This window comes from Lycium ferocissimum, chromosome 8 (assembly GCF_029784015.1).
Source record: "Lycium ferocissimum isolate CSIRO_LF1 chromosome 8, AGI_CSIRO_Lferr_CH_V1, whole genome shotgun sequence".
In the NCBI taxonomy this organism is placed as follows: domain Eukaryota; kingdom Viridiplantae; phylum Streptophyta; class Magnoliopsida; order Solanales; family Solanaceae; genus Lycium; species Lycium ferocissimum.
Window position 1 is genome coordinate 10,834,162 of NC_081349.1, and position 26,059 is coordinate 10,860,220.

Genomic DNA, 26,059 nt, shown 5'->3' on the forward strand with positions numbered 1-26,059 from the left:
ACTCAGACATAAGCTGAGGCCACATATCCTAAATATAATCCAGATTATCTAGTATGCTCAATCATGTCATGAAATCATCTAGAACCTTAGACTTTGGAAATCTCTGGGATTGGAGTCATCATAAGAATCTTTAGAATTATAGACTTCTGGCATTTCTAGGATTAAAAATATTATGGATGTCATGTATGGAATCAAAACATAGGAATCATGCCTTTTGAAAGAAAGGTTTAACCTTAACATACTTGGAAGCTTATTTCTCGACTTTCCAACTTACTTTCTGACTTGCAGTCTACATAAGATCATTCGTGGTCTCATAATCTACATATAAAACCATTCATACTATTGTTAGGCTTATCGTCATATGCTTATCCTTCAATTTAAATCCCCTTAAAAATCTGCCAAAATTCAGGCAAAGATCTCCCCTGTTAATATTCCTAGCTCGAAATCATAATCCAGCAACCAACAACAATAACAACAATACCAACATCAACCACAATATTATCAATACCAACATATTCCATAAAATATCCCACACGACATTTGTCCAATTTTTCCACCAACAAATCCACTATACAATTATTCAACAACTCTACTTCCGTAAATAAACTTATATCCATATCAATAAGGAGAGATTCATAACTTATTCTAGCTAGTACCGCGATATCTCCAATATTTGCCTTGAATTCCAACCAAGATTCACCGCAATATGATAGTATAATCGCAACTACGCCCTATCCGAACTTAAATCCGGAGATTATACTTAATTCGCGTTAAAATTTTGTAGAGGAGAGGTTGGGAGAATTTTCTAGAGAGTTTTGGATAATTTGAGAGGTGTTTTTGGATGAAAAATGAGGGGCAAAACCCCTTTTATAAGGTCCCAAAGTCAGTTCGACGCAGTACTGTAGCGTAAGCGTAGCAGCTACGTAGCACGCATTTTACGCTCTCGTCACCTAACTTGCAACGTCCATAATTCTCTACTCCGATGTCGTATCGATGAGCGGTTTGTTGCATTGGAAACTAGACTCGACCAACTTTTTTTTACGCTGTTGAAACACCTTAAAACTCCTAATATACTAGGAGATATACCCCCTGCAAAGTTAACCCAAAATTCTGTCCAAAATTCTGCCAACTTTTTTTCAAATTTTTGACAAACTTATTTTCTTCGATTTGCTTGATCCCGAAATCTTCCGAAACACTCCATACATGATATTTATCATTAATCATACTTGATAATGGTCATGTCTTTTGGTTCCAAGGTTGTCCTTCCCGGTTATGACTTACAAGATCATAATTCATCCTTTACTTAAACAATATACTCAATAATGCTTCGTTCCTCACAATCCAAAGTTGTTTTACCTAGCCATAGCTCGACATACTTACATTCAAATTTAACAAGTGCTTCTCCGAAAGTATGGGATGTAACATATGCAGACTTTACCCCTACCTTAGGTAGGGAGGCTGTTTCCGGAAGACCCTCGGCTCAAGAAAAAGCATAGGAAAGGTCAGATACGGGCAAACAATTCAAAGTAATTATGAAAATAAAAACAACGAAAGTAAATAAGCCATGATAAACCATTCTGTGAAAATAGATACTCGCAGAAATCAAGTGACAAGAAACTATAGAGCAATACAACTACTCGTAAGAAAGGATAAACGCGACTACCTACTAGCCTTCTACCCTAATATGAGTCGTCCATACCCTCCTATCTAAGGTCATGTCCTTGGTAAGCTAGAAATACGCCATGTCCTATCTAATCACCTCTCCCCAGTACTTCTTCGACCTACCTCTACCTCTTCTGAAACAGTCGCTAGCCAGCCTCTCGCACCTCCGCACTAGGGCATTTGCATCTCTCCGCATCACATGCCCAAACCATCTCAGCCTCACTTCCCGCATCTTGTCCTCCACCGAGGCTACTCCAACCTTGTCTCGGGTGACTTCATTCCTAATCCTATCACTCCTAGTGTGCCCACACATCCATCACAGCATTCTCATTTCCGTCACTTTCATCTTCTGAACATGAGATTTCTTGACTGGCCAAGACACCACCCCATACTACATAGTTGGTCTAACCACCACTTTGTAGAACTTGCCTTTAAGTTTTGGTGGCACCTTCTTGTCACACAACACTCCGGAGACAAGCCTCCATTTCATCCACCCTGCACCAATACGGTGTGTGACGTCATCATCAATCTCTCCATTTCCTTGTATAATAGACCCAAGATACTTGAAACTATCTTTTTTCTGTATGACTTGAGTGCCAAGCTTTAATTCCACGTCAGCCTCATGCACTATATCACTGAACTTGCACTCCAAGTACTCTGTCTTGGTCCTACTCAGCTTGAACCTTTTAGACTCCGAGTTTGTCTCCAAACCTCCCGAAATTAGCGTTAACTCCGCCGCGAGACTCGTCGATCGGGACTATGTCATCCGCAAATAACATACACCATGGCACCTCACCTTGAATTTGCCACGTCAATCCATGGTGCAACCTCATCACCACTGGAAAGTGCTCTGAGTCTCCTCTCATAGTCCTTACCCTGGTCTTGGCCACAGGTACCCCTCTAGCCTCCAAGCATCTCCATAGAACCTCTCTCGGTACTTTGTCATATGCCCTTTCTAGGTCGATGAATACCATGTGCAAGTCCCTCTTCCTCTCCCTAGACTACTCCATCAATCTCCGTACAAGATGAATAGCTTCTGTAGTTGAGTGCCCCGGCATGAATCCTAACTGGTTCTCTGAGATAGACACGCCTCTCCTCACCCTCATCTCCACCACCCTTTCCCACACTTTCATATTGTGGCTCAGCAGCTTGATCCCTATGTAGTTGTTGTAACTTTGAATGTTGCTGTTGTTCTTGTACAATGGAATCATTGTACTGCATCGCCATTCCTCGGGCATCTTAGCCGTCTTAAAGATGACATTAAATAACCAAGTCAACCACTCCAAACCTGCCCTGCCTGCAGTCTTCCAAAATTCTCCAGGAATCTCATCGGGCCCGGTTACTCTTCCCCTACTCATCTTACGAACAACAACCTTAACTTCCTCAACCTTTATACTCCTACAATATCCAAAATCACGACATCTCTCGGAGTACTCCAAATCCCCCAACACAATGTCTCTGTCCCCTTCGTCGTTCAAGAGTTTGTGGAAGTATGACTGCCATCTCCATCTAATGAGAGCATCCTCCACCAGTACCTTGCCATCCTCGTCCTTGATGCACTTCACCTGATCCAAGTCACACGCCCTCCTCTCCCTCGTCTTGGCTAGACGGTACAACTTCTTATCTCCGTCTTTGTCTTCTAGTTCTGCATACAGGCGTTCAAAAGCTGTTGTCTTTGCCGCCGTAACCGTTAACTTTGCCTCCTTCCTCGCCACCTTATACAATTCCCTATTTGTCCGCTTCTCCTCATCATCCTTGCTGTCTACCAACTTCGCATACACCACTTTCTTTACTTCCACCTTCTCTTGAACTTCTCCATTCCACCACCAGTCCCCTCGGTGCCGACCACGGCTACCCTTCGAGACTCTCAGTACCTCCCTAATTGCTTCCCTAATGCAACTGGCCGTCCTATCCCACATGTCGGTCGCCTCCCCACTACTCTCCCAGGCTCCCGTAACCCTCAACTTCTCCCCTATCTCCAGGGCACCCGTCATAGTCAAACTCCCCCATTTGATCCTAGGCCTGTCATCCACGACCCTCTTTCTCTTCCTCATCTTGATCTCCAAATTCATCACCAAGAGCTTATGCTGGGTCGTTAGGTTCTCACTCGGAATCACCTTGCAGTCTTTACAGAGACCTTTATCGTCCTTCCTAAGGAGTAAAAAGTTTATCTACGTCTTAGCCACCGAACTACGAAAGGTTATCAAGTGCTCCTCCTTCTTTGGAAAACTCGAATTGGCTACCACCAGCCCAAAGGCTTTTGCGAAATCCAACAATGCAACTCCTCCTCCGTTCCTATCCCCGAAACCACAACCTCCATGCACATCATCATATCCCTCTGAAATTGACCCAATGTGCCCATTGAAATCTCCTCCGATGAATAGCTTCTCAGTGGGCGGTATACCTCCCATCATCTCGTCCAAATTCTCCCAAAAATGTCTTTTCGTAAGCACTAATAATGTACAAAATAAACCCTCCAACGACCAGCTTAATCGTCATCATCCTATCACTGACCCTCTACCACCTGGTCTCTTAAGTCACTATCTACTAAAATGCCTACCCCATTCCTATCCCTCGACCTACCTGAGAACTATAACTTATAATCGTCCACATCTTTAGCCCTGGATCCTACCCATTTAGTCTCCTGGACACAAGCTATATTAATCCTTCTCTTCTTAAGAATCTTAACTAGTTCGATGGACTTTCCCGTTAAAGTACCAATATTCCAAGACCCTACTCGTAGACTAAAGACTCCCTTAACCCACTTACCCCCTCCAACCCTCACCCCCGTCCAAGAACGTGACCCTAGTCTACCATCGTTTACCAAAGCCAGTAAAGCAAATATAAACTACTCAAACAGGTAGGAATCAATACTAAAACACAAGTTAGCAATAATCTAGATGAAAGTGTAACTACTACGACAAGAACGATATAAGTAATTCAAGAATGTAAATTAGCTGCAAGGATAAAAGGCAGACGCGTACCCCCCAAAAATTTTAAACTTTAGTGAGAAATGAGGACCATGACAACTTAGGCTTCACTTTGTTACTCTTGACTATTCAATTGGGTAAACCATTAATTGATCTTGTTTTGATAGATATTGACTCATTCTGAACAATGCATGTGCCAGGAGTGATGACATTTTATACTGACTTGTGTGATTGCTTGTGTCAACTAAAACTTGTCCGGTTTATCTTTCTAAGCTAAACTTGAATGATCGGTTGAAGAAAGGATCTTAGGCAATCTTTGAATTTCCATATGAAGCACCTTGTACATATATGTATCACTACTCAACCCTTTTGAGCCTTTAGCCTTTTTCTTGTTGCCATATTACAAGCCGTACCACTTCATGTATCTCTTTTGAACCCATCCTTCCTTGAAATCTAAAATCCCAACATAGGCTTTTAGCCTATGTTGGGGGTAAGAGGCCATGAGAATAAGGTTGATGAAAAATAGAAAGTGGAATGGCGATTGTTAGAAATGAAGAGGTTGCCCCTGCACGAAAGAAAATAAAAGAAAAGGAAAGAAGTTTTGGTTACTGTTGTGTTTACTAGAAAGGATTCTCTAATAAGTGCAAAAGGGGCGGTTAATAAGAAGGCAATAGAAAGATGTGACTAAGGAGAGAAAAGGTGGAAAGAAAATGAAATCGTGGTGAATCAAAGAAAAGGCCTCAACCAAGTCAAATGTAGTGCTTAAGGAAGGGATAGTCACTTTTGTACCCAAATTTGTACCTACCCAGTCCGAAGGCATCATTACAACCCGAAAAGACATTTGTGATCTACAATCTATTGTTTTTGGAATTAGTATGGAAAGAAAGTAAGGGCAAGCATATGGTTTGATACTTGTGACACGTGAGATTCTTTTTGAGTGCGAGTGTTCTCCTTTTATCCCTCTATATTGATTGATATTTGTGTGAAAGGGACTTTCTTTCTTGTGAGGGCGTATGTATTGTAATAATAGATGAGCAATGAAACCATGCAAGCGAGTCAGTAGAATGTGAATGCGAATTGAGTAATCTCAAGAAACGTTGTGAAGCTTTGGAGTGTCATAAGGTCATTGTTAGTGCATTTTTGAAATAATAGGAAGGGACGGATATAGTAGAAGGATTATGTGTGTTTTCTAATTATTGATACCAACCGATAGTCATGTGCATCCTATATAGGTTGGTTGGCAAGTCATGAGTCGTGAGTATCGATTCGTTCGCTAGAGGACAAGCAAAAGGTTAAGTTGGGGGTGTTGGTAAGTCGTGGATTTTAGGGCTTTTTACATCCACTACTTATGCTTTTTGAGTAGGTTTTTCAAGTGTTTGTTCTTGTTTTCGTGCGTTTTCATGTGTTTTCAGGTTTTGTGAGTCAAGGACAAAAGAGGGACAAAATGGAATAAAAAGAACAAAAGAGCATAAAGTTGCGGCGAATATGCAGCACCGCAAATTGAGTTTGCGGCCGCATCTTTTGCCCAGAGAAGTGACAGTGAGCTGAGAAAAGAGCATCGACTTGGGATGAGAATGCAGCACCGCAACTTCGGAGTTGCGATCGCATCCTGGAGGCCCGACCTCCCAGTAATCCAAGCTACATGCCTAGACGTGCGAAGCAGATGCAGCACCACAAACTAAAGTTGCGGCCGCATCTTCAGAAGGACCAAGAAGATTTGATGAGCGTCCTGCGGTCGCAAACTCAAGTTGCGACCGCAAATTTGGTTCGCAAGTCATGAATTTGTCCGAAAATTTGACTTTTTGTTCTCCCTCTATAAATACTTATACCTAGTGCTCTTTGCACATCATTGAATATTTCTTACTTTTCAGTTCTTGTTGTCTTTTAGTTTCAAAGAAGAGCATTGAATACTATTGTTGGGGAAGCTTTTAGAGAAGATTCTTCACCTTTTTTTCATCTTCTTCTTTAACATTATTGTAAGCTTCCATGAATATTCTCTTTGCTTCTACTTTGTATTTAATGAATATGAGTAGCTAAATCATTTAGCTAAGGTTGTGGGACCAAATGTGTTAGTTATGTGATTAGGTTTTTGCATTCAACTTCCATTTATGTGTAATGATGTTTTTCTATTTACTCTTCGTTCTTTAATGCCATTTAATAGTGTACAACATTATTTTTGCCTACTCACTTCTCCTTTGCTTGAGAAAGAAGGGGGAAGTTAGGAAAAGAGTAAATAGCAAGGATTTAAGGCTTATAAACCTCACCTAATAATTTGAGGTAGAGATAGGAGAGTTACTTGAGATAAAATGGGTGTTCATATTTTCTACATTCTAAGGCTTGAGAAAGCTTAGTAATGTCATTTATCAATTTGATTGAGAAACTTTTGATAAACTTTTGTATCCCATATTTAATTACGTCTACACATATAAAGGAGTTGGATTAATACCCAGTTGCATTACTTCCCATTGGAACCACAACCTTAGTGCCTCTAGTAAATTGTTAATTAAAAACAAAGTATTCTCTTACCAATGATCATGACAAATATTAAAGCCAAACTCTTTGTACATTCCCGTCCCTAGAAATATTGACTATTAGTCAAGTGTTACACTTAACGAGTTTATTTCTTCGTTGTATTCTCTGTGGGATTCGACCCCAACCTTGTTGGGTTCTATATTTGACAACGACCGCTTACTCCTATTTTAAAAGTGTAATTTGGGCGTATCAAGTGTGTACATAGACTTCGCGGGTCCCTCATGGCCATGGCTTTTGAGGCATTTCCCTTAGCATGTGTGTACGGTGGAAAAGAGCCTATGTGGCAGCTCTTTGCATAGAGAAGGGCCTGTGTGGCAGTACCACTGCAGTTGCATTGTATTACATTCACACACATTCAATTGTTTCTTGACTGTTGACTTGGCAGCTTATACTTATCATCTGATCATATACTTGATATCTTTTATGACCTGTTCTTACCTGCTTATCTGCTGTACTTGTCTATGTTACACCCTTCGTTTTCACAGTGGTAGAACTTATAGTTTTCTAGTCGGGTATGCCCTTGGAGTAGAAAGCCGAGCCCGAGTTTGGAGATAGAAAGTGTCTTGCCCCGTGTACAAGGGTACCAGCAGGTATTCCTGGCAATTTGTAGGATTAGAAGTTGAGCGAATCGAATCGACGCGATCTGAACTGAATCTGAGAGAAGCTGCAGACACCAGTCATCATCGACGGGTCATCGACATGGTCGACGGACCGTTGATGTGCGGCGTCGACAGGGTTCCGCAGCTGGAAATCTGCAAGCGCAGGTCTACGGACCGTCGACACGTCGACGGGCCGTCGACCCGCTCGTCGAACTGCACCGCTGTAGTTCATGACTTATTTCTCATTTACCTCCTTTCCAAGTCAGAGAAAAACCCTAATATTTCTCTCCCAATATTTCCTATCATATTAGTGAAGATTTGGTAAGATCCGAACCCCGTAAACCCGTGCTGTGAAGAAAAAGGTTGTTTCTAGGGTTTCTTCAAGGTTATGAAGCTTAGGAAGCTGGAGTTGAAGTGATTCTTGGGATCTTAGACCCCCTCAAGGTATGTAAATGATTTCTACCCTTGTATTTGAGTTTATTATCAAGAGTTTTAGTGATTTTAAGTAAAGAGAAGGTATTTGTGGAAGTAGTGAGTTGATGAAGGGAAAGGTAGTGACTTGAGGCTATTTTAAGTGATGATTGGGGATAAATTTGAGTATATATTTATATATAAGTGTTGTTATTGTTGTTGTGATTAATGTTGGATTGAATGGGAAGTTGAAGAGTTGTAAGCTTACAAGGGCAATTATTGTCTATAATTCGTTAAGCTCTATATGCGTTTAAAGATGGTTAGTAAGCGACGAAAATAGCCTAATTAAGGCCTATGTTATCTTAATTGTAGACTTGTAAGTTCGAGAGGTAGAAGTTGGACGATTGGATATACTTCAAGGTATGTTAAGGCTATCCTTTCTTTCCTTTGGCATGATCCTATGATATGAGTCAACAAGCAAGTAAGCGAGCTTCCATATTACTCTACTCTTAAAAGCATTAGAAGTCCTTCAGTCTTGGATGTTCATGTACCTAGTTTATGAGTGTTCCTTCTGTTCATGGGTACAGTCTTATGTAGCCAGTTATATGTATACAGTTTACCCATGCATTACATTCATTATGTATTTATGTACATTTACCCATGACCAGAAGGCGTTATATACGCTAATATTAGATATATGTGAAGTATGAGAAGAGATATAGGCGTTATATATGCATTACCACTATGATGATGATATGAGAATCAGGCTGCAAGTACCGCAGCAATGTATATGATGATGGCCGCAGAGAGGCCGATATGATATGAGAAAAGAGACAGGCGTTATATACGCACATATATCAAGCGTTATACACGCACATATATATAGATGTATGACCTTCATTGATAGGCATGAGCATGCATATTATGCGCCCACAGTGGCATTGACAGATTACGTATTTACGCGGATACGTACGTATACTAGTTCATACAAGTACGAGCGAGATAGTCATTTCAGCTTATGAGTTCAGATCTTATTCATGATTCTTGTGTATATATGTTGTTCTTATGCCTTACATACTCAGTACATTATCCGTACTGACTCCCCTTTGCTCGGAGGGCTGCGTTCATGCCGCGAGGTACGGAGGTAGGCGACGGTGGTCCGGCTCGGTGGACCTCTAGATCTAGCGCGGGTCGGTGCGCTCCATTTGATCCCGGAGGCTGCGGTCGGTTTTGGTATACCACCCTTTTGAGATATATATGCACATGGGTATGACGGGGCCCTGTCCCGTCCTTTCTACAGCTTTTATTCCAATAGTAGTCTGTAGACAGTTGTATGTATTAGTTACATGATGTAGCCTTGTCGGCTTCTATTCTTTTGTGTATAGTATATGTAGCAGCCTAACTGGCTTGCACTGTTCTTTCCGTATGTTTATGTATATACAGATTGTTCAGTGTTCATGATGTCGCCTATTTATGAGATCAGTTTAAGTTATGTATGGGCCTTAGATGTCCAGTAAGATTTAGATATGAGTATAGGGGTGTTTGGTCGCTAGAGGTCAGACACTCGTCACGACTCATCGGTTTGGGTCGTGACAGTCTATTTCTTTCTACTTATATATGTGAACTAGTCTTTGTCGGCCTATGATACCTACGAGTACGTGTGTTTATACTCATACTACACTTGTTGCACTTTTGTTGAATGCAGAGTTTGTTGCTGATTCGACACCCTAATCTCGTGAGTTATCTAAGGCCCTTGACCGGAGATTTCCAAGGTGAGCTACTTGCCTGATCTGCCGCCCAGAGACTCCCTCTTGCTTACCTGTCTTCTTTCTTATTCTGAGACAAAGATTATCTAGTTTATGAGACTGTATTTAATCTATCAGACAATGTATTTGTTATTAGTGGCCCTTGTACGATTTCATACCATTCTTGGGGTTATGTGAATTTAGTATTTCCGCACTGATTTATATAAATTAAGACTGTTAGTTTATCTCTGTTTACTTGCGCATGTTGAATGTTAACAAAAAACGAATTAGCTTTAAGGGAAGGGTTCACCCATCAGGGGATAGTGCAGAGGTGGATCTAGGATTTGAAACTTATGGGTTCCCAGTTAGCAGTGTCTGTTGTTACTAGGTTTTCAGCTCAAATTTCTTATATATTTGAAGGGTTTCACATTATAAATACAAGGTTCGGATAAAAGTTTTGGGTTCCCGTGAACCCACACCCAATAGTGTGGATCCGCCCCTGGGATAGTGTGGGTGCCGGCACGAGCCAGGAGTTGGGTCGTGACAACATTCAAACAACCAAATATTCTTTGAAAAACTATAAACAAGCACAACTCCATTTTCAGCTTCAACTTCAACTCTAACGTCAAAATTTCAAATAAAGTGAAAAGTATGTTATTTTCATGGCCAAAGGCTTACTAAATATTTCATGTGAAATATTAAAATTAAAGAGTTGTCAAAAAAAGAAATAGACATTCTATTTTAATTTAAATAGACTAAAAAAGCAAGACAAACATATTAAAATATACTCGAGTACGTGAGACGTGTTTTCGTTTAAACAGATCATTAAAATTTTATAATTGTATTTCTGATCCAAAAACAGATTCAATCCAATTTACCACGCCAAAGATTGGACGGTCATTGGGCGAAGACTTACAAAAGTAAGCCAGTCTACAACCAAACGCACAAGTTTTATAAGAGAAAAACAAGAGAGAGATTTGGGCAAAGTTGAAGTTATTAACCTCTACAGCTAGGAGGAGAAGCTCAAGTAAGAAAAACAACTGTCTCATTTTGTTTTCACTTTCCCCCCATTTTCTTTCGGTAATTATCTTTTGGTCCCTCAATTTTTCTTTCCATTAGGAAACTCAGGTTTTCGATAGTTTCGTCAATGATAAATTGTAATCTGTTGACCGATATATGCAATCGGATACCCTTTGCCTGTGTACATGTTCAAAATATTTGTTATCTTAGGAAATCTGAAAAATTGTGATATGGGTAATCAACAAGACTGCTTTTTGTGATCTGGGTATTCAACAAGATTGCTTTTCGTGATATGGGTATTGATCAAAATTTCATTTTGTTGATGTTTTCATTACATGATGTACAAAATTTCATGTTTTTTTTTTTATTTTGTTGGGACTTTTGGATGTGTGTAGCTGGGTGTCCATTTTTACTACTGAGTTATTATTTAGTTTTTACTCTGGTGTGCGTGTTTGTAAAGATCTATGTGTTGTTGTTACTTTCCTAACGTCAGATCTCTAGATTCCTTGCTTGAAAATGCTTAAACTTTCATTTCTCTCTTTTTTGGTGTTCTATGCTAAGTTAATGACCACTCAGCAATTTTTTTTTTTTTTCGTTTTGCTGTAAATTAAAGTTAAAGTTTATGCTCTTTTGTTTTCACATATTTGTTCACTATATTAAGATCTTATTCTTAGTCGCAGTATTGCTCTTGTAGTTTCTTGCCCTTTGATTTTTTGTTATTATCTGGTGTTTCTTGTACGTCGATTATCGTATGATTTTGTGGCAGTTATGTTATTGTTCCTTTTTTTCAGACTGATTTCTGTCATAGTCTATTGTTTCTCTACTTCTGTTATTTCCTTTTACGGATTGCTTTTCTTTGAGCCGAGGGTCTATCAGAAATGACCTCTCTATCTCCCAAGGTAGGGGTAAGGTCTGCGTACACTCCACCCTCCCCAGACCCCACTTGTGGGATTACATCGGGTATGTTGTTGTTATTCTTATATTAAGATCTTATTCTTCTCTTGGCTAAAACAGTCATTTTTGACAAAAGAGGGTTGCTCAAGTGGGAGTTTGAATGACCAAGGTGGAAGTTAGAAAAAGCCACTGTTGGCCCCTGGGAGTTTTGGGGGTGGGGGTGGGTTTTATCAATTTTAAAAAAAAAAAAAAATGGAAGCAGACTCTGTCTCATCCTTTGTACATTAATGACCATATGTATTATGACTTGTGTATATTTGCTGCAGATGGAAATTCACGTTCTTTGTTTCTTAATCTGTAAATCAATGAACTTAACAATCATCTTTATGCCTTTAAAAATCAGGTGGAGTTTCCTAATTTATAGTCTCAGTTACCTTGGATGGATCCAACAACAGATGAGCAGTTGGATTATGGTGATGAGGAATATGGAGGAAGCCACAAGATACACCAGTACCATGGAAGTGGGACAATTCCTGCACTAGCAGAGGATGAAATGATGGGTGAAGATGATGAATATGATGATCTTTACAATGATGTTAACATTGGGGAAGGTTTCCTACAGATGCAGCGGTCAGAGGGTCCAACCCCTTCTGTTGATGCGGGAAATGGGAATTTTCAAGCCCAGAAAGCTAGTTTTCATGAAGCAAGGGGTGGTGGTATAGGATCAGAGGAGGCGAAAATCCCTGGTGTTGCAACAGAAGGGAAGTATGCTGGCACTGAAGTCCGGTTCCCCGAGCAAAAGAGTGGGCCTGTAGCTGAAAGGGAAATTGAACGACCCGCTGATGCTGCACAAATAGCAAGGCCTTCAGCAATTACGATGACTCTCAATACTCAGGTGGGAAACTCTGGTTACCAAGGATCCATGCCAGTGCCCCAGAAAACTGGAGCTGATCCTATTGCTATGCCAGAAAAGAATGCCAGTGAAGCTACACCGTTGGTGAATTCTGGATCGAGAGTTGTTCCGCAAATGCCAACTAATCAATTGAATTCAAGTGGGAATGTTAACATGAATAGCCCAATTATTAGTGACACTCCTATAAGGCCATCTCTGGAGAATGGCAACACCATGCTTTTTGTTGGAGAATTGCACTGGTGGACTACTGATGCTGAGCTTGAGAGTGTGTTGACTCAATATGGGAAGGTAAAGGAGATCAAATTCTTTGATGAGAGAGCTAGTGGCAAATCTAAAGGCTATTGTCAAGTTGAGTTCTTTGATCCAGTTTCTGCAGCTGCTTGCAAAGAAGGAATGAATGGTCATATTTTCAATGGGCGAGCCTGCGTTGTTGCATTTGCAACTCCACAAACTATAAAACAGATGGGTTCCTCGTATGTGAACAAAACTCAAAACCAGGTGCAGTCTCAGCCACAGGGACGGAGACCCATGAATGAGGGAGTTGGCAGAGGTGGAGCGAATTACACTCCTGGAGATGCTGGGAGGAATTTTGGTAGAGGTAGCTGGGGGCGTGGAGGGCCGGGAATGCAAAACAGAGGACCTGGGGGTGGACCAGTGAGGGGAAGAGGAGGAGCCATGGGATCGAAGAATATGATGGGGAATCCTGGAGCTGGCAATGGTGCCGGTGGAGCTTTTGGCCAAGGAGGACTTGCAGGTCCAGCATTTGGTGGTCCTCCTGCAGGTCTAATGCATCCTCAGGGCATGATGGGTCCTGGTTTTGATCCCGGTTTTATGGGTCGAGGAGGTGGTTATGGAGGATTTTCAGGTCCTGCATTTCCAGGGATGATGCCTCCATTTCCAGCTGTTAATCCTATGGGTCTACCTGGGGTGGCTCCTCATGTCAACCCTGCATTCTTTGGTCGAGGAATGGCTGCAAATGGAATGGGAATGATGGGTACTGCTGGGATGGATGGGGGGCCTCATCCAGGAATGTGGACTGACACAAGCGGGGGCGGATGGGGAGGAGGAGAAGAACATGGCAGGAGAACTAGAGAGTCCAGTTACGGTGGTGAAGATAATGCATCAGAGTATGGTGGCTATGGAGAGGTTAGCCATGATAAAGGAGCCAGGTCAAGTGCTGTGTCCAGTAAAAAGGAACGGGGTTCTGAGCGTGATTCCGAGAGGCGGCATCGTGAGGAAAGAGAACATGACAGAGAGAGGTATGATAATAGGGAGCACAGATACAGGGAAGAAAGGGATGGTTACCGGGACTATCGTCAAAAGGAGCGTGAACCAGAGTATGAGGAAGACTATGACCGTGGACAGTCTTCTTCAAGATCCCGTAGCAGATCCCGAGCAGTGCAGGAGGAGGGTCATAGGTCTAGATCAAGAGACACAAATTATGGGAAACGTAGACGTGCGCCTTCTGAATGATCTCTTCTATGCTGCCATGCGTCTGTTCCAAGTCTTTTATAGGACTACCGGCGATGTCCTTCCTTCAGCTACTTTTATGCTGTGGCGTTCGTCCTGTTTTCTGTTGGTGCTGATATTCTGTGGTTTCAGGACTTAAAGAAGTAAGTCAGTATTACTACGGTTCAAGGAAGTAGATATAGATCCTTTTATTCTACTCCCTATAAACATCTTTTGATGCAAACTTCTGTTTGTGCTAAGATTATGAGTAACTTTATTAAAATATTCTTATGGGTTTGCTTGACGAGTTGAGCTTTCTAATTCCTTCTTGCTGATCATTTGTAGTTTTTATGACTATTCTCATAAATTAGCTCCTTGGAGCTTTTACATCTTGTTGTTTATTATCTTAGAGTTGCGGTCCCTTTTGTGTACGATGGTTTGTTGGCTAAGTTCATTCAGTTAGTTATATTAGCTTTAATAAGCTGAGAAATAGGTTTAATGTATCTTGATGCTTGGCTTTTTTGATTCGTTGTCTACATGACACCCTTTGGGGTGCGGCTTTTCCCAGACCCTGTTAACGCTGGATGCTTTGTGCACCGAGCTGGCCTTCTTTCTTTTTTTTTTTTTTTTTTTTTTCTTTGCTCATGTGATATCAAAATGTGATTTTTTCTTCTTTTGTTTGCCTGTTTGGGTGCACACACGTGTTGGCGGCGGAGGGGGTTGTCTTTTCTTGGTTATTCATCTCTAGGCTGCCAGACCTTGTTATCTAGGTAAGCTTGGAGGCAAACTTAGTCCTTATTTGATCATGTCTCCAGGGAAGAAACTGAATTTTCACGATAGTATTCTTCGAAAGTCGTGAATTAATGATTTCAGTGTGGTGTTCCTATTAATCGGTTGTGCCGTGGCTGTTAGGTGGTAAAGTTGTGCTTATATGTATGGATCTTCCACCACTATGGGTGCACACTAGCACATCTTATTTGTGAAGCTGAAGTCTTTTAGTTGACAACTAGTTAGAGAGTCATAGTTCTCGTGCGGGTAATTTGTACGCATATTGTCTTGGAGAATTTATTTAGCAACTTTAAGTTTATGTGACACTGCATGGCTCATAGGTTGTTGCTGCTTTCATAATGGCTCTAGGTGATCAACAAATATGTTGTGACCTTCACTCCCTTAAATTTCTGCTGCATTTTTGGACACTGATTATATATGACGGAGTCATGGGTTAGCTGACAATTTGTTACATTTTGGCCTTTTCCTTGCTGTTTTTTTTTTGGTCCTTGTGAATGACCGAAAGAGCCTCCATAACTTAGGACTTTCTGGTTTATTTCTCTGTGTTAAAGTAAAGAATGCTTTAATAACAGTATAATTTTGAGGGCTTTTGACATTTACTTTATGGACCAAGCAAACATCTTATGTGACACCAGCACCAACTCCTCCTCCCAACCCTCCAGAAGAGGATAGGGGTACTAAATTATAGATCCTTAGCTGGCCCTCATATGAGCTCATGCAGAGGATTTAAAGTTGCGTTTCTCTGTTCCTGATAGATATAGCTAAAATATTCGGCACATCTGCATGGTTGATAACTAAAAAATTTTGTAAATATGCTTGATTATTTGTGTTACATTGATATTGTTTCATCTTTTCTTGAATGGAATTGGTACAGGCAGAAATGCAGAGACATACATTGGATGCCACTTCGAATTTTGAACTATGTTAAATCTAGTAGATTATTTGCTTGATGTGCATTTGTTTGTACAATTCTTATTCATATGTTGCTCTGATTTGACATGTTGTTCGGGAGGGTTTGACCATTTAACCTGCTTCCTGAGGCAGTTAAAGATCAGTCTGCGTGGAGCTGATTTATTCCTTCTTTCCTTTTGGGTTCTATGTCAATTTAAATGCATCTCTTAACTGTTTTTGGTGTCCATAACTGATGCAGTCATATGAATTTTGTGTTCTGTCATTTTTCATGAGTATTAACATGGCAATTTTCTCTAATTATCGTATTCAGGGAGCCGCCAGGCAACTCTCTGTTTTTCGTGACTAAATCAGCATATTTTGGTTATCTGGAGGAAGATGAGTTAAATTGGACAATTGTTTGAAATTGCTAGTCTCTGCCTAGTGCCTAGTGCGCCTGAGATATTTGGCTGTAATTTTTGTTTCCTTTATCATATAACATTGTGGGCATCCAATTTAGATAGGGATGCATCCAGTCTTTAAAAGCTCTATTTTGAGCTATGTATTGTAGATCATGTAGTAGGTTCCACGATGTGTAATGTTTCATACACGTATTTTTTGCTTTTCTTTGAGCTTTGTAAAGTGTTGTACCAAGTCTGCTGAGCACTTTGTCTTGTAGATATCCGTATGGTGGGTTTGTACATAGTAATGCTAGTCTAGGTTAGTTGTGGTCGGATAGCAACTTTTGTAGGGTGCTGTAATCCGAAATATAGCCTGTAACATCTGGAGGAGTTGGCTTATTATTCATCCCAGTTATGCCAATATGAGTTTTTTTTCCTTGTACATTCCAAGACACAGATATTGACTGCAGATTGCATCTGCGCAAACTCCCTGTAGGCCTGTAAAAACTTTTTTGTAGTTAGATCATACACCAAGTGTAAATTCCTGTTGTAATATCTGAAAATGTTTGATTTTGGTCAATTATGCTTTCTTGTAACTCATTTTGTAAACTTGTACCACATTGGCTGTATGTAATGTTAACATAGTTTGATTTAGGAGTAGCAAGTTGTGGGTTCAAATGTATCAAAGAGCCCGGAGACAAGTACCGGGTTCCCATTGCCTTTAACCTGTTGTATCTTAATTGTTCTTCCTTTTTTGGTTTTAGCTTCAGTTAGTGCATGTTAGCTGCTGAGACATCTGTTAATTAGCCTGGAATTTGATGTTTCACCAATTAGTGCAAGTCTTTATAATTGATCAGAGAAACATTGAATCCAGAAGATAGCTCGCTTGCATTCATATGTTGCTCGGACTCTCCAAAAATGTGGCTGCACCCGTGTCTGATTCTCCAAAAATGCACTATTTTGGAGAATCACACATGCACCCGTCGACATTTCTGAAGAGTCCGAGCAACATAACAATGTGCTCTAAGGTAATGCTCTATTCTTGATTTACTTGCAGTTCTTTCAGTTTTGTTACCATGTAATGTACATCCTTGATTTACTTGCAGTTCTTTCAGTTTTGTTACCATGTAATGTACATCCTCTAGGCGTCTTTTCTTTGGGTTTTTGATTGCCTAATAGTGTTGTTCTTTCCACCATTTGAACTGTGATTTTTTTTTTTTTTTTTTTTTGAGGAGGTAACATATTTGTATATTTATATATATATAGACTACACAAAACTGTGTAGTCCCCCTAATTACAGATTACAAAAGGGTAAGCATCTGATCCTTTGTCATCTCACAAAGATTGTAATACATCAGAGATTGATTCATTATCTTCTAAACCTATTCCTTTACACCAAAAGTAGAACAGCCCTAAACGCTTCATTTTGATCTTCTGGAAATGGTTGCCTTTGTCTTCAAAACATCTTTGGTTTCTCTCTTCCCAAATTGTCCACCAAATGCAAGCTGGAATAATCTTCCCAAATTGAACTGTGATACTTGGACCTACGATATTGGTCTTTTCTCCCTGGTTTGGTTCATTTCCCTAGCAGCCTGTGTTTCTGACCCAAAAAAAAAATGGAAGAAGAATTTGTGCACTATCGACTATTACCTGCTCTATCCATTCTCCTTCGTTACCCCCAACTTATGAACTGTAGGGGTTCTGCAGTTAACGGAGAAGGCGATTGATTGGCTTGAAAAGGGAATGAGATGAGCTACTTAGATGTTCCAACCACTAATTAGTGATTAAAAGTTGTGCCTTCATCTTGCTTGATATTAGTATCTGGTCTTGAGAGAGTTAACGTTGATTAGTGATGATATGTGTTGCATTATTTGAGTTTTAAGTTTGGCAGGTTCTTGCAATTTGTTGATAATTTTTGGTTTGTGCTCTTTTGATTTAATTAACTTATTACCCTTACTGAAATTGCAGAATTGTATGATTTGGATTTACCATCGGAATGAAAAGCTGTTTGATTGTATGTGTGGTATGTTTGTCTTAGGCATTGGATTTCAATTGCTTTCACTCTCGATATTAGCTTAGTTAGAAAGACATCCATCTCACATTTGAGGATGACAAGGACAGATTAATGAAGTTGATTAGTCACCTGATAATACTTATCAAAATAATTAACTAGCAGTTTTGTTATTCGAACCGAATAGTATTCATTGAAAATGACAATTTCTCAAACTTGAAAAATGAAAATTGAAATGCATCTAAGAGCGTTAGCGTAATCTATCCAATAGGGAGTTACAAAGGTCATACCTATTTAATGTTTCTAATGCGTTAGATTTCGTAAATTTAACTATATGAGTTAGGATTACACCAATAGAAAAGTATTACCTACTTCCCCTCCCACTTGGGATTAAACAAACTCTTGGATTTTAAAAACTATTTTCTACGGCTCGAAAGGCCTACCAGGGACTAATTTTAACCATATCAACAAGTCTTATATAAAAGGGCATTCCTATTTCAGCACAAGGCATCTCACCATCATCCAACTTCACATGTCTGCACGCTATGTCAGCTTACTAAGTTATGTTTTTTGCTTATATGCGAGGAGCTTTGTATTCATAATGAACTGTAACAATATAATCCCTCGTCTTAAGTAATTATGTCCAACGTTTTGAGACTTCTCACAATTTGGTATTATATTTTAGGACTTGTTGGCAATAGTTCGGGATGGAACTCTTTGGGCAAAAAAAAAAAAAAAATCACATTTTAGCTATTTCAATTTTTTTTTTTTTTTTTTTTGCTAGTGCATTGCATTTGCGACCCACGGATCGCTTTTGCGACTGGGGCTGCTTTTGCGATCGGTGTCACTTTTGTAACAAGCCATGGTGTTTGGGGGGGTGGGGGGGCGGGGGTGCTGTTGCCGCTTTTGCGACAAGGTAGTTGCAATTATGATAGGTCCCTGTAATATAAGGGCCGATTTCGAGATTTTTAATTTGTAAGCTCCATATTTGGACGAGCTAAGCTACAAGTTGAGAGAATTTTCAACTTGGATTTGACATATTCTATACCTAATCTAAGTGTTTATACTCGAATACATGCTTGGTTTAACACTTAATACACGAATTAAAGAGCTAAAACTGAGAGATTGTTAACCTAGGGTTAAGATCATGTATTTTGGGATTTGAACATCGAAACAGACTCTGATTGAAAATCTAATTGCATATTTGGAATTGTACGATTACAGGTAATCGAAAACATATATGGGGTTTGATCACGGGCTTGAATTTGACTTTTTGATTGACTTTGACCTAGTCTTTACAATATGGGTATCAATGAATTCGTCTAACATCGTAGAATAATCTTTTAATAGATTTGAGTGGTCGCGGACGTGGTAGAGCAATTTGGAAGGTTAAAGTTCGCTTACGTCGGGGTAAATTAAGACTTTGATCTTTAATTTTTTACAAATTGACATAATTGTGATATACTATGTCTGTGGGGGTAACATATAAGCAAGGTGATGAGTGCTTATGCGGATACTCGGTTTACATGTTAGGTATATGATATACGATATCTACTTCTATGCTTTTACTTGTTGTATGACTAATTGGGCATGCGTTCATGCTAGAGATAGTGTTATATGCAGCACTTACATGTTAGTGTAACATTACTTGATTTCATGTATGTCGGATATATGGTTTAAATTGTTTAGTCATGCACTTTACATGTGTCTTATTGATAGCATATGTAATTCACATTTCATTCGTGTGTTGAGTTTATGTGTCTGTGTGATCCCACTACTTGGGTGACAGTGATTGAGACGATGAGTCTGTAGTATTCCAAATGGATATTATGTATTCTTCTACAAAATTGTACTTTCCATTCTTAGTAGTTCGTGACTTGTGACTGTAGTCTCTAGGGGCTGTATTGATTATTTCAGCGTTGTATTTGATTTAGTATTATTTTTTGATATTTTGCATGATCAAATATCTATCCTAAGTTATACCCAATTTTGCCTATAGGATATACTAGATTACTTTATTTGTTCCAAGCTTACGTTTGCGGAATAATAAAGAATAGAATTTAGAGAAACATTATTTTTACATGGAAATCACCAGGCTCACAAGGATGAAAAAAACACTACCTACACCTCTGTAGGAATTTTCGCAACACTCCAATACAACTGTGAGCTTTCCAAATTCATATTACAAACTGTGCAACCTAGGAACTAACTCTAATTCCTATCTCAATAATCTCCCTAGACTATTGAGCCCACTTCATGTTGTCCTCAACTTGAAGCTCAATTTGACAAGCGTTTATACCTACGACAATTACTTTTATAAAAGCTGGTAAAGGTACAACTCGATTAACAATCCTAATACACGAATCTAGACTTGAAGACTGTAAAATATTACTCAATGAAACAGGTTCTTCAATCTTGTTCTTTGTATTAGTCCGCACTTCAGGAATCAGAACTCACAAATATTGCTTTGATTGTATTCGCTCGAATTATGCTTTTTCTCTCTATGTGGCTGCGTGAGATTCTTCAAGAGAGGACTTGGATATATATAGCTTTTGGTATGTGTAAGTCGGCTGAAACAAACCCTACATGATGAGGCCCAATAAGAGTATTAGGGTTTGAGTTGACTTAGGTTTCTTGCGTTCAAACGGCTTCAGTATCCTTTAGAAGTCTAAAGTGTATTTTGGATAATTATGACAAGAAATCTTGTAGCTTGTCCACCAAGTCCTTATCTCATAATCTTTTTAATTCAAGAGTTCTACTTGTAGCAGGACTGAGGTGGAACATGTTCATGGACTTGACCTGGTTCATTCACTTTATCTCGCATCGCTTACTGAGATGGAACATGTCTATAGACGTGGTTCATTCACTTTGTCGACCATCAAAACATACATAGCAGGACTGAGGTGGAACATGTTCATGGACTTGACCTGGTTCATTCACTTTATCTCGCATCGCTTACTGAGATGGAACATGTCTATAGACCTGGTTCATTCACTTTGTCGACCATCAAAACATACACGTGTCAGTGTCAACATTTCTGTAACGATTAGTTTAGTCATTTTGAGCATTAGAAGCCTTTTCCCCAAATATTGCTTCTTGTAGATTCCACATGCATATTATGACTTGTGTGGACGATTGAAACAGGTCCTGAGGCAACCGAATGAGTATCGGAGAAGAAAATCAAAAACTAGAAATTTTGAGAGGAAAAAAAATAAGAGTTGTCCAAAGTCAACATCGGGATAAATGGACTTAGAATCGAGGTTTGAAAGTTCACATAGGTCCGGATGGTGATTTATGACTTAGTTGGATAGCTTGGACGAATTCCGAGGGTCTCTAGAGTGATTCAAATGCTTGAGTTGCACTTTAATAGAATTGAGAGTTAAGAGTTGACCACATAGTTGACTAAACGAGTTCAGATTCATGATTTGAAAGTTCCAACCAGTTTGTATGATGATTTTGGACTTTTCCACAAATTTTTGTTAGATGTTAATGATTTTCGGACAGGTTTTAGCGTGTTGCATTCATATTTGATGTTCAGACGCCGTTTTGAGCATAAATGGTACCACATTAAGCAAATGAACTCTAAATTATGTTTTATTGAACCATTAGACCCGTATTGTACTTACGGAACCATAGCAACAGGAATCGTTGAATTTCGAGATTGAATGAGAGAGTTATACCCATTTTAATGTCGGAAAAAGTTATTGGCGTTGGTGCACCGGGGGTGCATAAAAGGGACCGCAGATGCGGAGCCCCAGATTTGGGAATATGTCCGCAGGTGCGACGTGGGGGCCGCACGTGCGAAGGCCCTGAGTGGTTTAGAAATTTTAACTTTGAATCATTTATTCAAAATCAATTTTTTGGTTTTCTAGAGCTCGGTTTTGGGAAAGTTTTGTGGGATTCTTCTCGTTTTAGCGTGGGGGTAAGTATTTAACCTCAAATTTTGTATTTCAACATGATTAAACTCGTTCATTAGTGAATTAATCCGTATGTTGGTTGGGTATTTGAGGATCTCAGCCCTAAAACTTAAGAAGATGAAATTTATGAATTTTGAGGCCGATTCGAAATTGTCTTGGGGTGAAATGTCAGATCTGAATTTTTAAAGGAATGGGTAACCCGAAATTTGCGGTTTTGAACGGTTGGCTAGGGATTGACTTTTTGGTTGATCTTTTTAGTTCGAATTATTTTAGATAGCAATATGGGTATCATTGGACTCGTTTAACCTCGTAGAGTACTTATTTGAATATATTGGACTCGTTTGGTGATTTTGGACGTGGTAGATCTTTTCGGAAGACTTAAAGCTTTATTTGGATCGAGGTAAGTTAAGACATTTTAGACTTCATTTGAGGGATGTTTTTAATAACTAGTAATGATAAGGGCTAAGGGTAAAAGAGGGGTGATGATAGGCTAGAAACATGGATTTTTAGCTATATTTCACACCTTTATTGACTATGCTTTTTCCGCGTTTGAGCTATAATGTAGTATTTTATACTTATTACGTGTGTTTTCTTGTGTAGGACTTGTTCTTGAGTAAACAAGAATTTTTAGAGCTTAAATGGAGGTTTTAGTACTTTAAAGTCTGAGTAGAAGTCCAACAAATAAATTGAGATCGAGTTTGGGATTCAAGGACCGAGTATGCATGTAAAAAATTGAAGAAAATAGATGACACGTGAAACAGCTTGGCGCTAAGCCTAGCGCGCCGCGCTGCACACGCCTGTTTTTGCTGCATGTGGCCAAAAATCTCAGGTTCTGAAAATATGGCCTACCGCCCCGACTGGCACGACACGGTAAGCTAATTTCGGGTTGTTTTTCAATTTTTCAATTTTTCAATTTTTAATGGTATTTTGGTCTGGACACTTTGGGGTATTCTATAAATACATGAAAAACACGAGGGACTTTGGGCCAAGGGGGCATTGGAAGCACGTCAAAGAGTTCAGACGCCTGAATTCGTTACTTTCCATCACGATCCGATTCAATATGAAAGTTTCGATTAATATTCGGTTGTAATGTTTTCTAGTTCTATTTCTTCTATTTTCTTTTATTCTATTACAGAGTTGTTTTCTTATAGGATTTTGATAAGACATGATGTATTTATTGACGTTTTTATATTCGATTCTTGTTTTATTGCTTGAATTTGTTAATGGAGTTTTGAATTGAATTGCAGAGTTATTTACTATTTTATGTAATCGAAAGAGGAATAGCTATTTGAATATCTCTACATTATTTTTGTTTGGTTTTAATTGGTGATTTTTCTAAGTAATCTAAAGAGTTTGGATTATTGGTTGAACCAAGAGAGAAAATATTCGGGAGACGTTTTTCTTGAGACTACCCCTTTATGTTTTCTTGCATAGGTTCACAGGTCTTTTTATTAGTCTTGAACTCATGAATCGTAGTTTTATTTAATCATTGAGATATTCTTGGATGCTTTAATCGGAAGAGGAAGAGTTCTATGAATTATCTTAATATAAATATGATTTAGCTCATGATTGAATGATTCTGTTGAGTAATCGAAAGAGGTTCTTGAATGATTTATCTTGATGTTATAAGCTGACGAAATTCGTAAGAAGTTGTCTAAAGATCTATTTCTATCCATAATTTTTTAACATTTTCGGGGCTTGCATCAGTTTAATTTGTGGAATCTGAATAAATAATCGGAAGATGTTTATGGGATTCTTGAGTGAACTAATTACTTTTTGAATTCGAAAGACTCAATAATATTTAGAAGAGAATGATAAAACGAATTGGAGCTAATTGCAAATCTTGCATCTACCTTGTCTACCACCCTTACTTGTTTTCGCTGTCAATTGTCCTTACTTACATTGTAGTCAATAATCGTGGTTTATAACCACAACAAACTCAAGTTTTGATAACCTGAATAATACTAAGCAAGTTTTGTTTGAGTAATTGTTTGTACCAATGTCTATGGAGACAATCTAAACACTATACTATCTTTGACGAGCTAAGCGCTTCAATTATATAGTGTTTTGCGCTCGCCACGGGGTCCTGTGTTCGTGAGGTGACAAGCACTTTTACGGGTATCAGTGTCATGTTACAAAAACTTTATTGATATATGTAATTGATGGATAGAATCTTTGAGTGCTAAAGTATGTTGTGAATTAGTTAATAGATGACGATTCTCTTGATTGGATTGTTTATGTGTTCATACATTGACGAGCTCTGAGCATATAGAGTTTTTTTGCTTGTACTCTGTCAAATTATAGTATAGTTTAAGATATCGTCTCACATAGATTGGAATCACCTAGGCTACAGATTTATATTATCCCGGTTACTATTTGAGAGAATCAAATTGATGAAAAGAGAATAATGTCTTAAAATTAAGTACTTAAACAAAACAAATAATTTCCTAAAGATTTAAAAAGAGTTGGGAATAATTGAAGTCACTTGGTAATATTATTATAATACAATCTTAATTTAATACATTTCACGAAAGAATAATTGCTTATTGCTTATACAATTACATTTTTCACTTGGAAATAACCAATTAATAACATTCCTTGAGGTTATGCATATTAATTAATTACAACTAGTGAAAATTAAAAGAGAAATAATTCCTTCCCTGAATTGTGTCATGAGAAGTAAAGACCTCTTGAGATTAGTCTTTCGATAAATGATCTTATTTGAGTCAATTCCCCCGTGAGGGTTAGAACTAAAAGAAATAAGATATAGATATCCCTCAAATCAATACACTTGTTTGAGTCAATCCCTCTGTGAGATTAGGACCAAAAGAAATAAGATAAAAATTCTTTAAATCAATAAACTTGCTTAAGTCAATTCCTTCTTGAGAATTAGATTTGAGAAAGAAGCAAGATCAACGATTTGAAATGATAGATAATTAAAAATTATTATTACTCTAATATTTTATGCAATAATTATAAAGTATTAATTTTGCTTCGTGAGAATTACAAAATTAATACAAGAATAACCACAACATAAAGTATAATAGAGTAGCGATAATATTTAGGAAAAGTCTAAAATTCCGACACTTAGTAAATATGAAGATAAAGAACTTCCGGACAAGGAATAACTAAAATAAGATAAATACTATAATAACATACCAAGTTTTATCAACTATTCCCATAAAGATATTACTCCATTAAGGAGTATATAAACAAAAGATCTGCTAAAAGATAAAAATAAAAATAAAAGAAAAATAAAAAGAAAGAGCAAGAACAAAGCTAGACAGAAAAGTGGTTATTTTCCTACTACTCTAGATGTCTTCTATACAAAGAGTTGTCTTCTATTTATAGAAGTGAATTTCCTCATTAAATGTGGAAATGTAGTGTGAGGAAGATGTATCTTGAGAAGATATATTTTGAGAAAAATCTATCCTTAAGGAAGATGTAACTTCGCCTTTTGTATTGTGAAGTGGATGTGTTGCGATCTCCTCTTTTCTTTCATCTTTAGCTATATTCATGGCTTTCTTATTTCCTGCAAAATATTGTTAAAAAACACATAGAAATTGAAGTATTATATAAGTTCTTTATTTAAGATAGTATAGTTTTAAGTATATAACATATGTATATTTTATATCCATCATACATTACTCCGGATATCTTATACAATTGAGCTGCTTTAGTGCATTTTCCCAAACAATAGACATTTATGACTGTGTTGCATGCGATATTCATGCTTTATGTGATCATTCATATTTATCCACTGTGATGGTTCACACGGTTATGACTCGATGTGATCTTCACGGATTTAGTTCTGGATGAAGTGATGCATGCCCGGTGAGAAATGCTTCCGGGAAAAAATGATGCATGCCCGGTGGGAAGTTATTCAGGACGGGTGTAT

At 38.6% G+C, this 26,059-nt stretch overlaps 1 protein-coding gene and 1 long non-coding RNA gene across 5 annotated transcripts; both read left to right on the forward strand.

Annotated features, from left to right (window-relative positions):
- The first annotated feature begins 10,694 nt into the window (after positions 1–10,694).
- On the forward strand, positions 10,695–16,829 carry LOC132067217 (uncharacterized). 4 transcript variants are annotated; one of them, XR_009417091.1, is made up of 3 exons: positions 10,695–10,959; positions 12,197–14,319; positions 16,167–16,829. XR_009417091.1 is itself a non-coding variant. In XM_059460374.1 (2 exons), exon 2 carries the CDS (start codon positions 12,233–12,235, stop codon positions 14,177–14,179), a length of 1,947 nt encoding a protein of 648 aa, XP_059316357.1. In that variant the 5' UTR covers positions 10,695–10,906; positions 12,197–12,232; the 3' UTR covers positions 14,180–14,459. The 4 variants fall into 4 exon arrangements, 1 of the variants encoding a protein (XP_059316357.1); XR_009417090.1 differs by having other exon boundaries at positions 10,695–10,906; XR_009417092.1 differs by lacking the exon at positions 10,695–10,959 and adding an exon at positions 10,989–11,195.
- A 4,689-nt stretch (positions 16,830–21,518) lies between these two features.
- Positions 21,519–23,112, forward strand: LOC132066608 (uncharacterized). Its single transcript, XR_009416876.1, has 2 exons — positions 21,519–22,640; positions 22,991–23,112. It is a non-coding gene; the product is annotated as an uncharacterized LOC132066608 (long non-coding RNA).
- Positions 23,113–26,059: the final 2,947 nt, after the last annotated feature.

Excerpts from the sequence above, each read along its gene's own strand:
- LOC132067217 (XM_059460374.1), top strand. The coding sequence starts at position 12,233 with ATGGATCCAACAACAGATGAGCAGTTGGATTATGGTGATGAGGAATAT.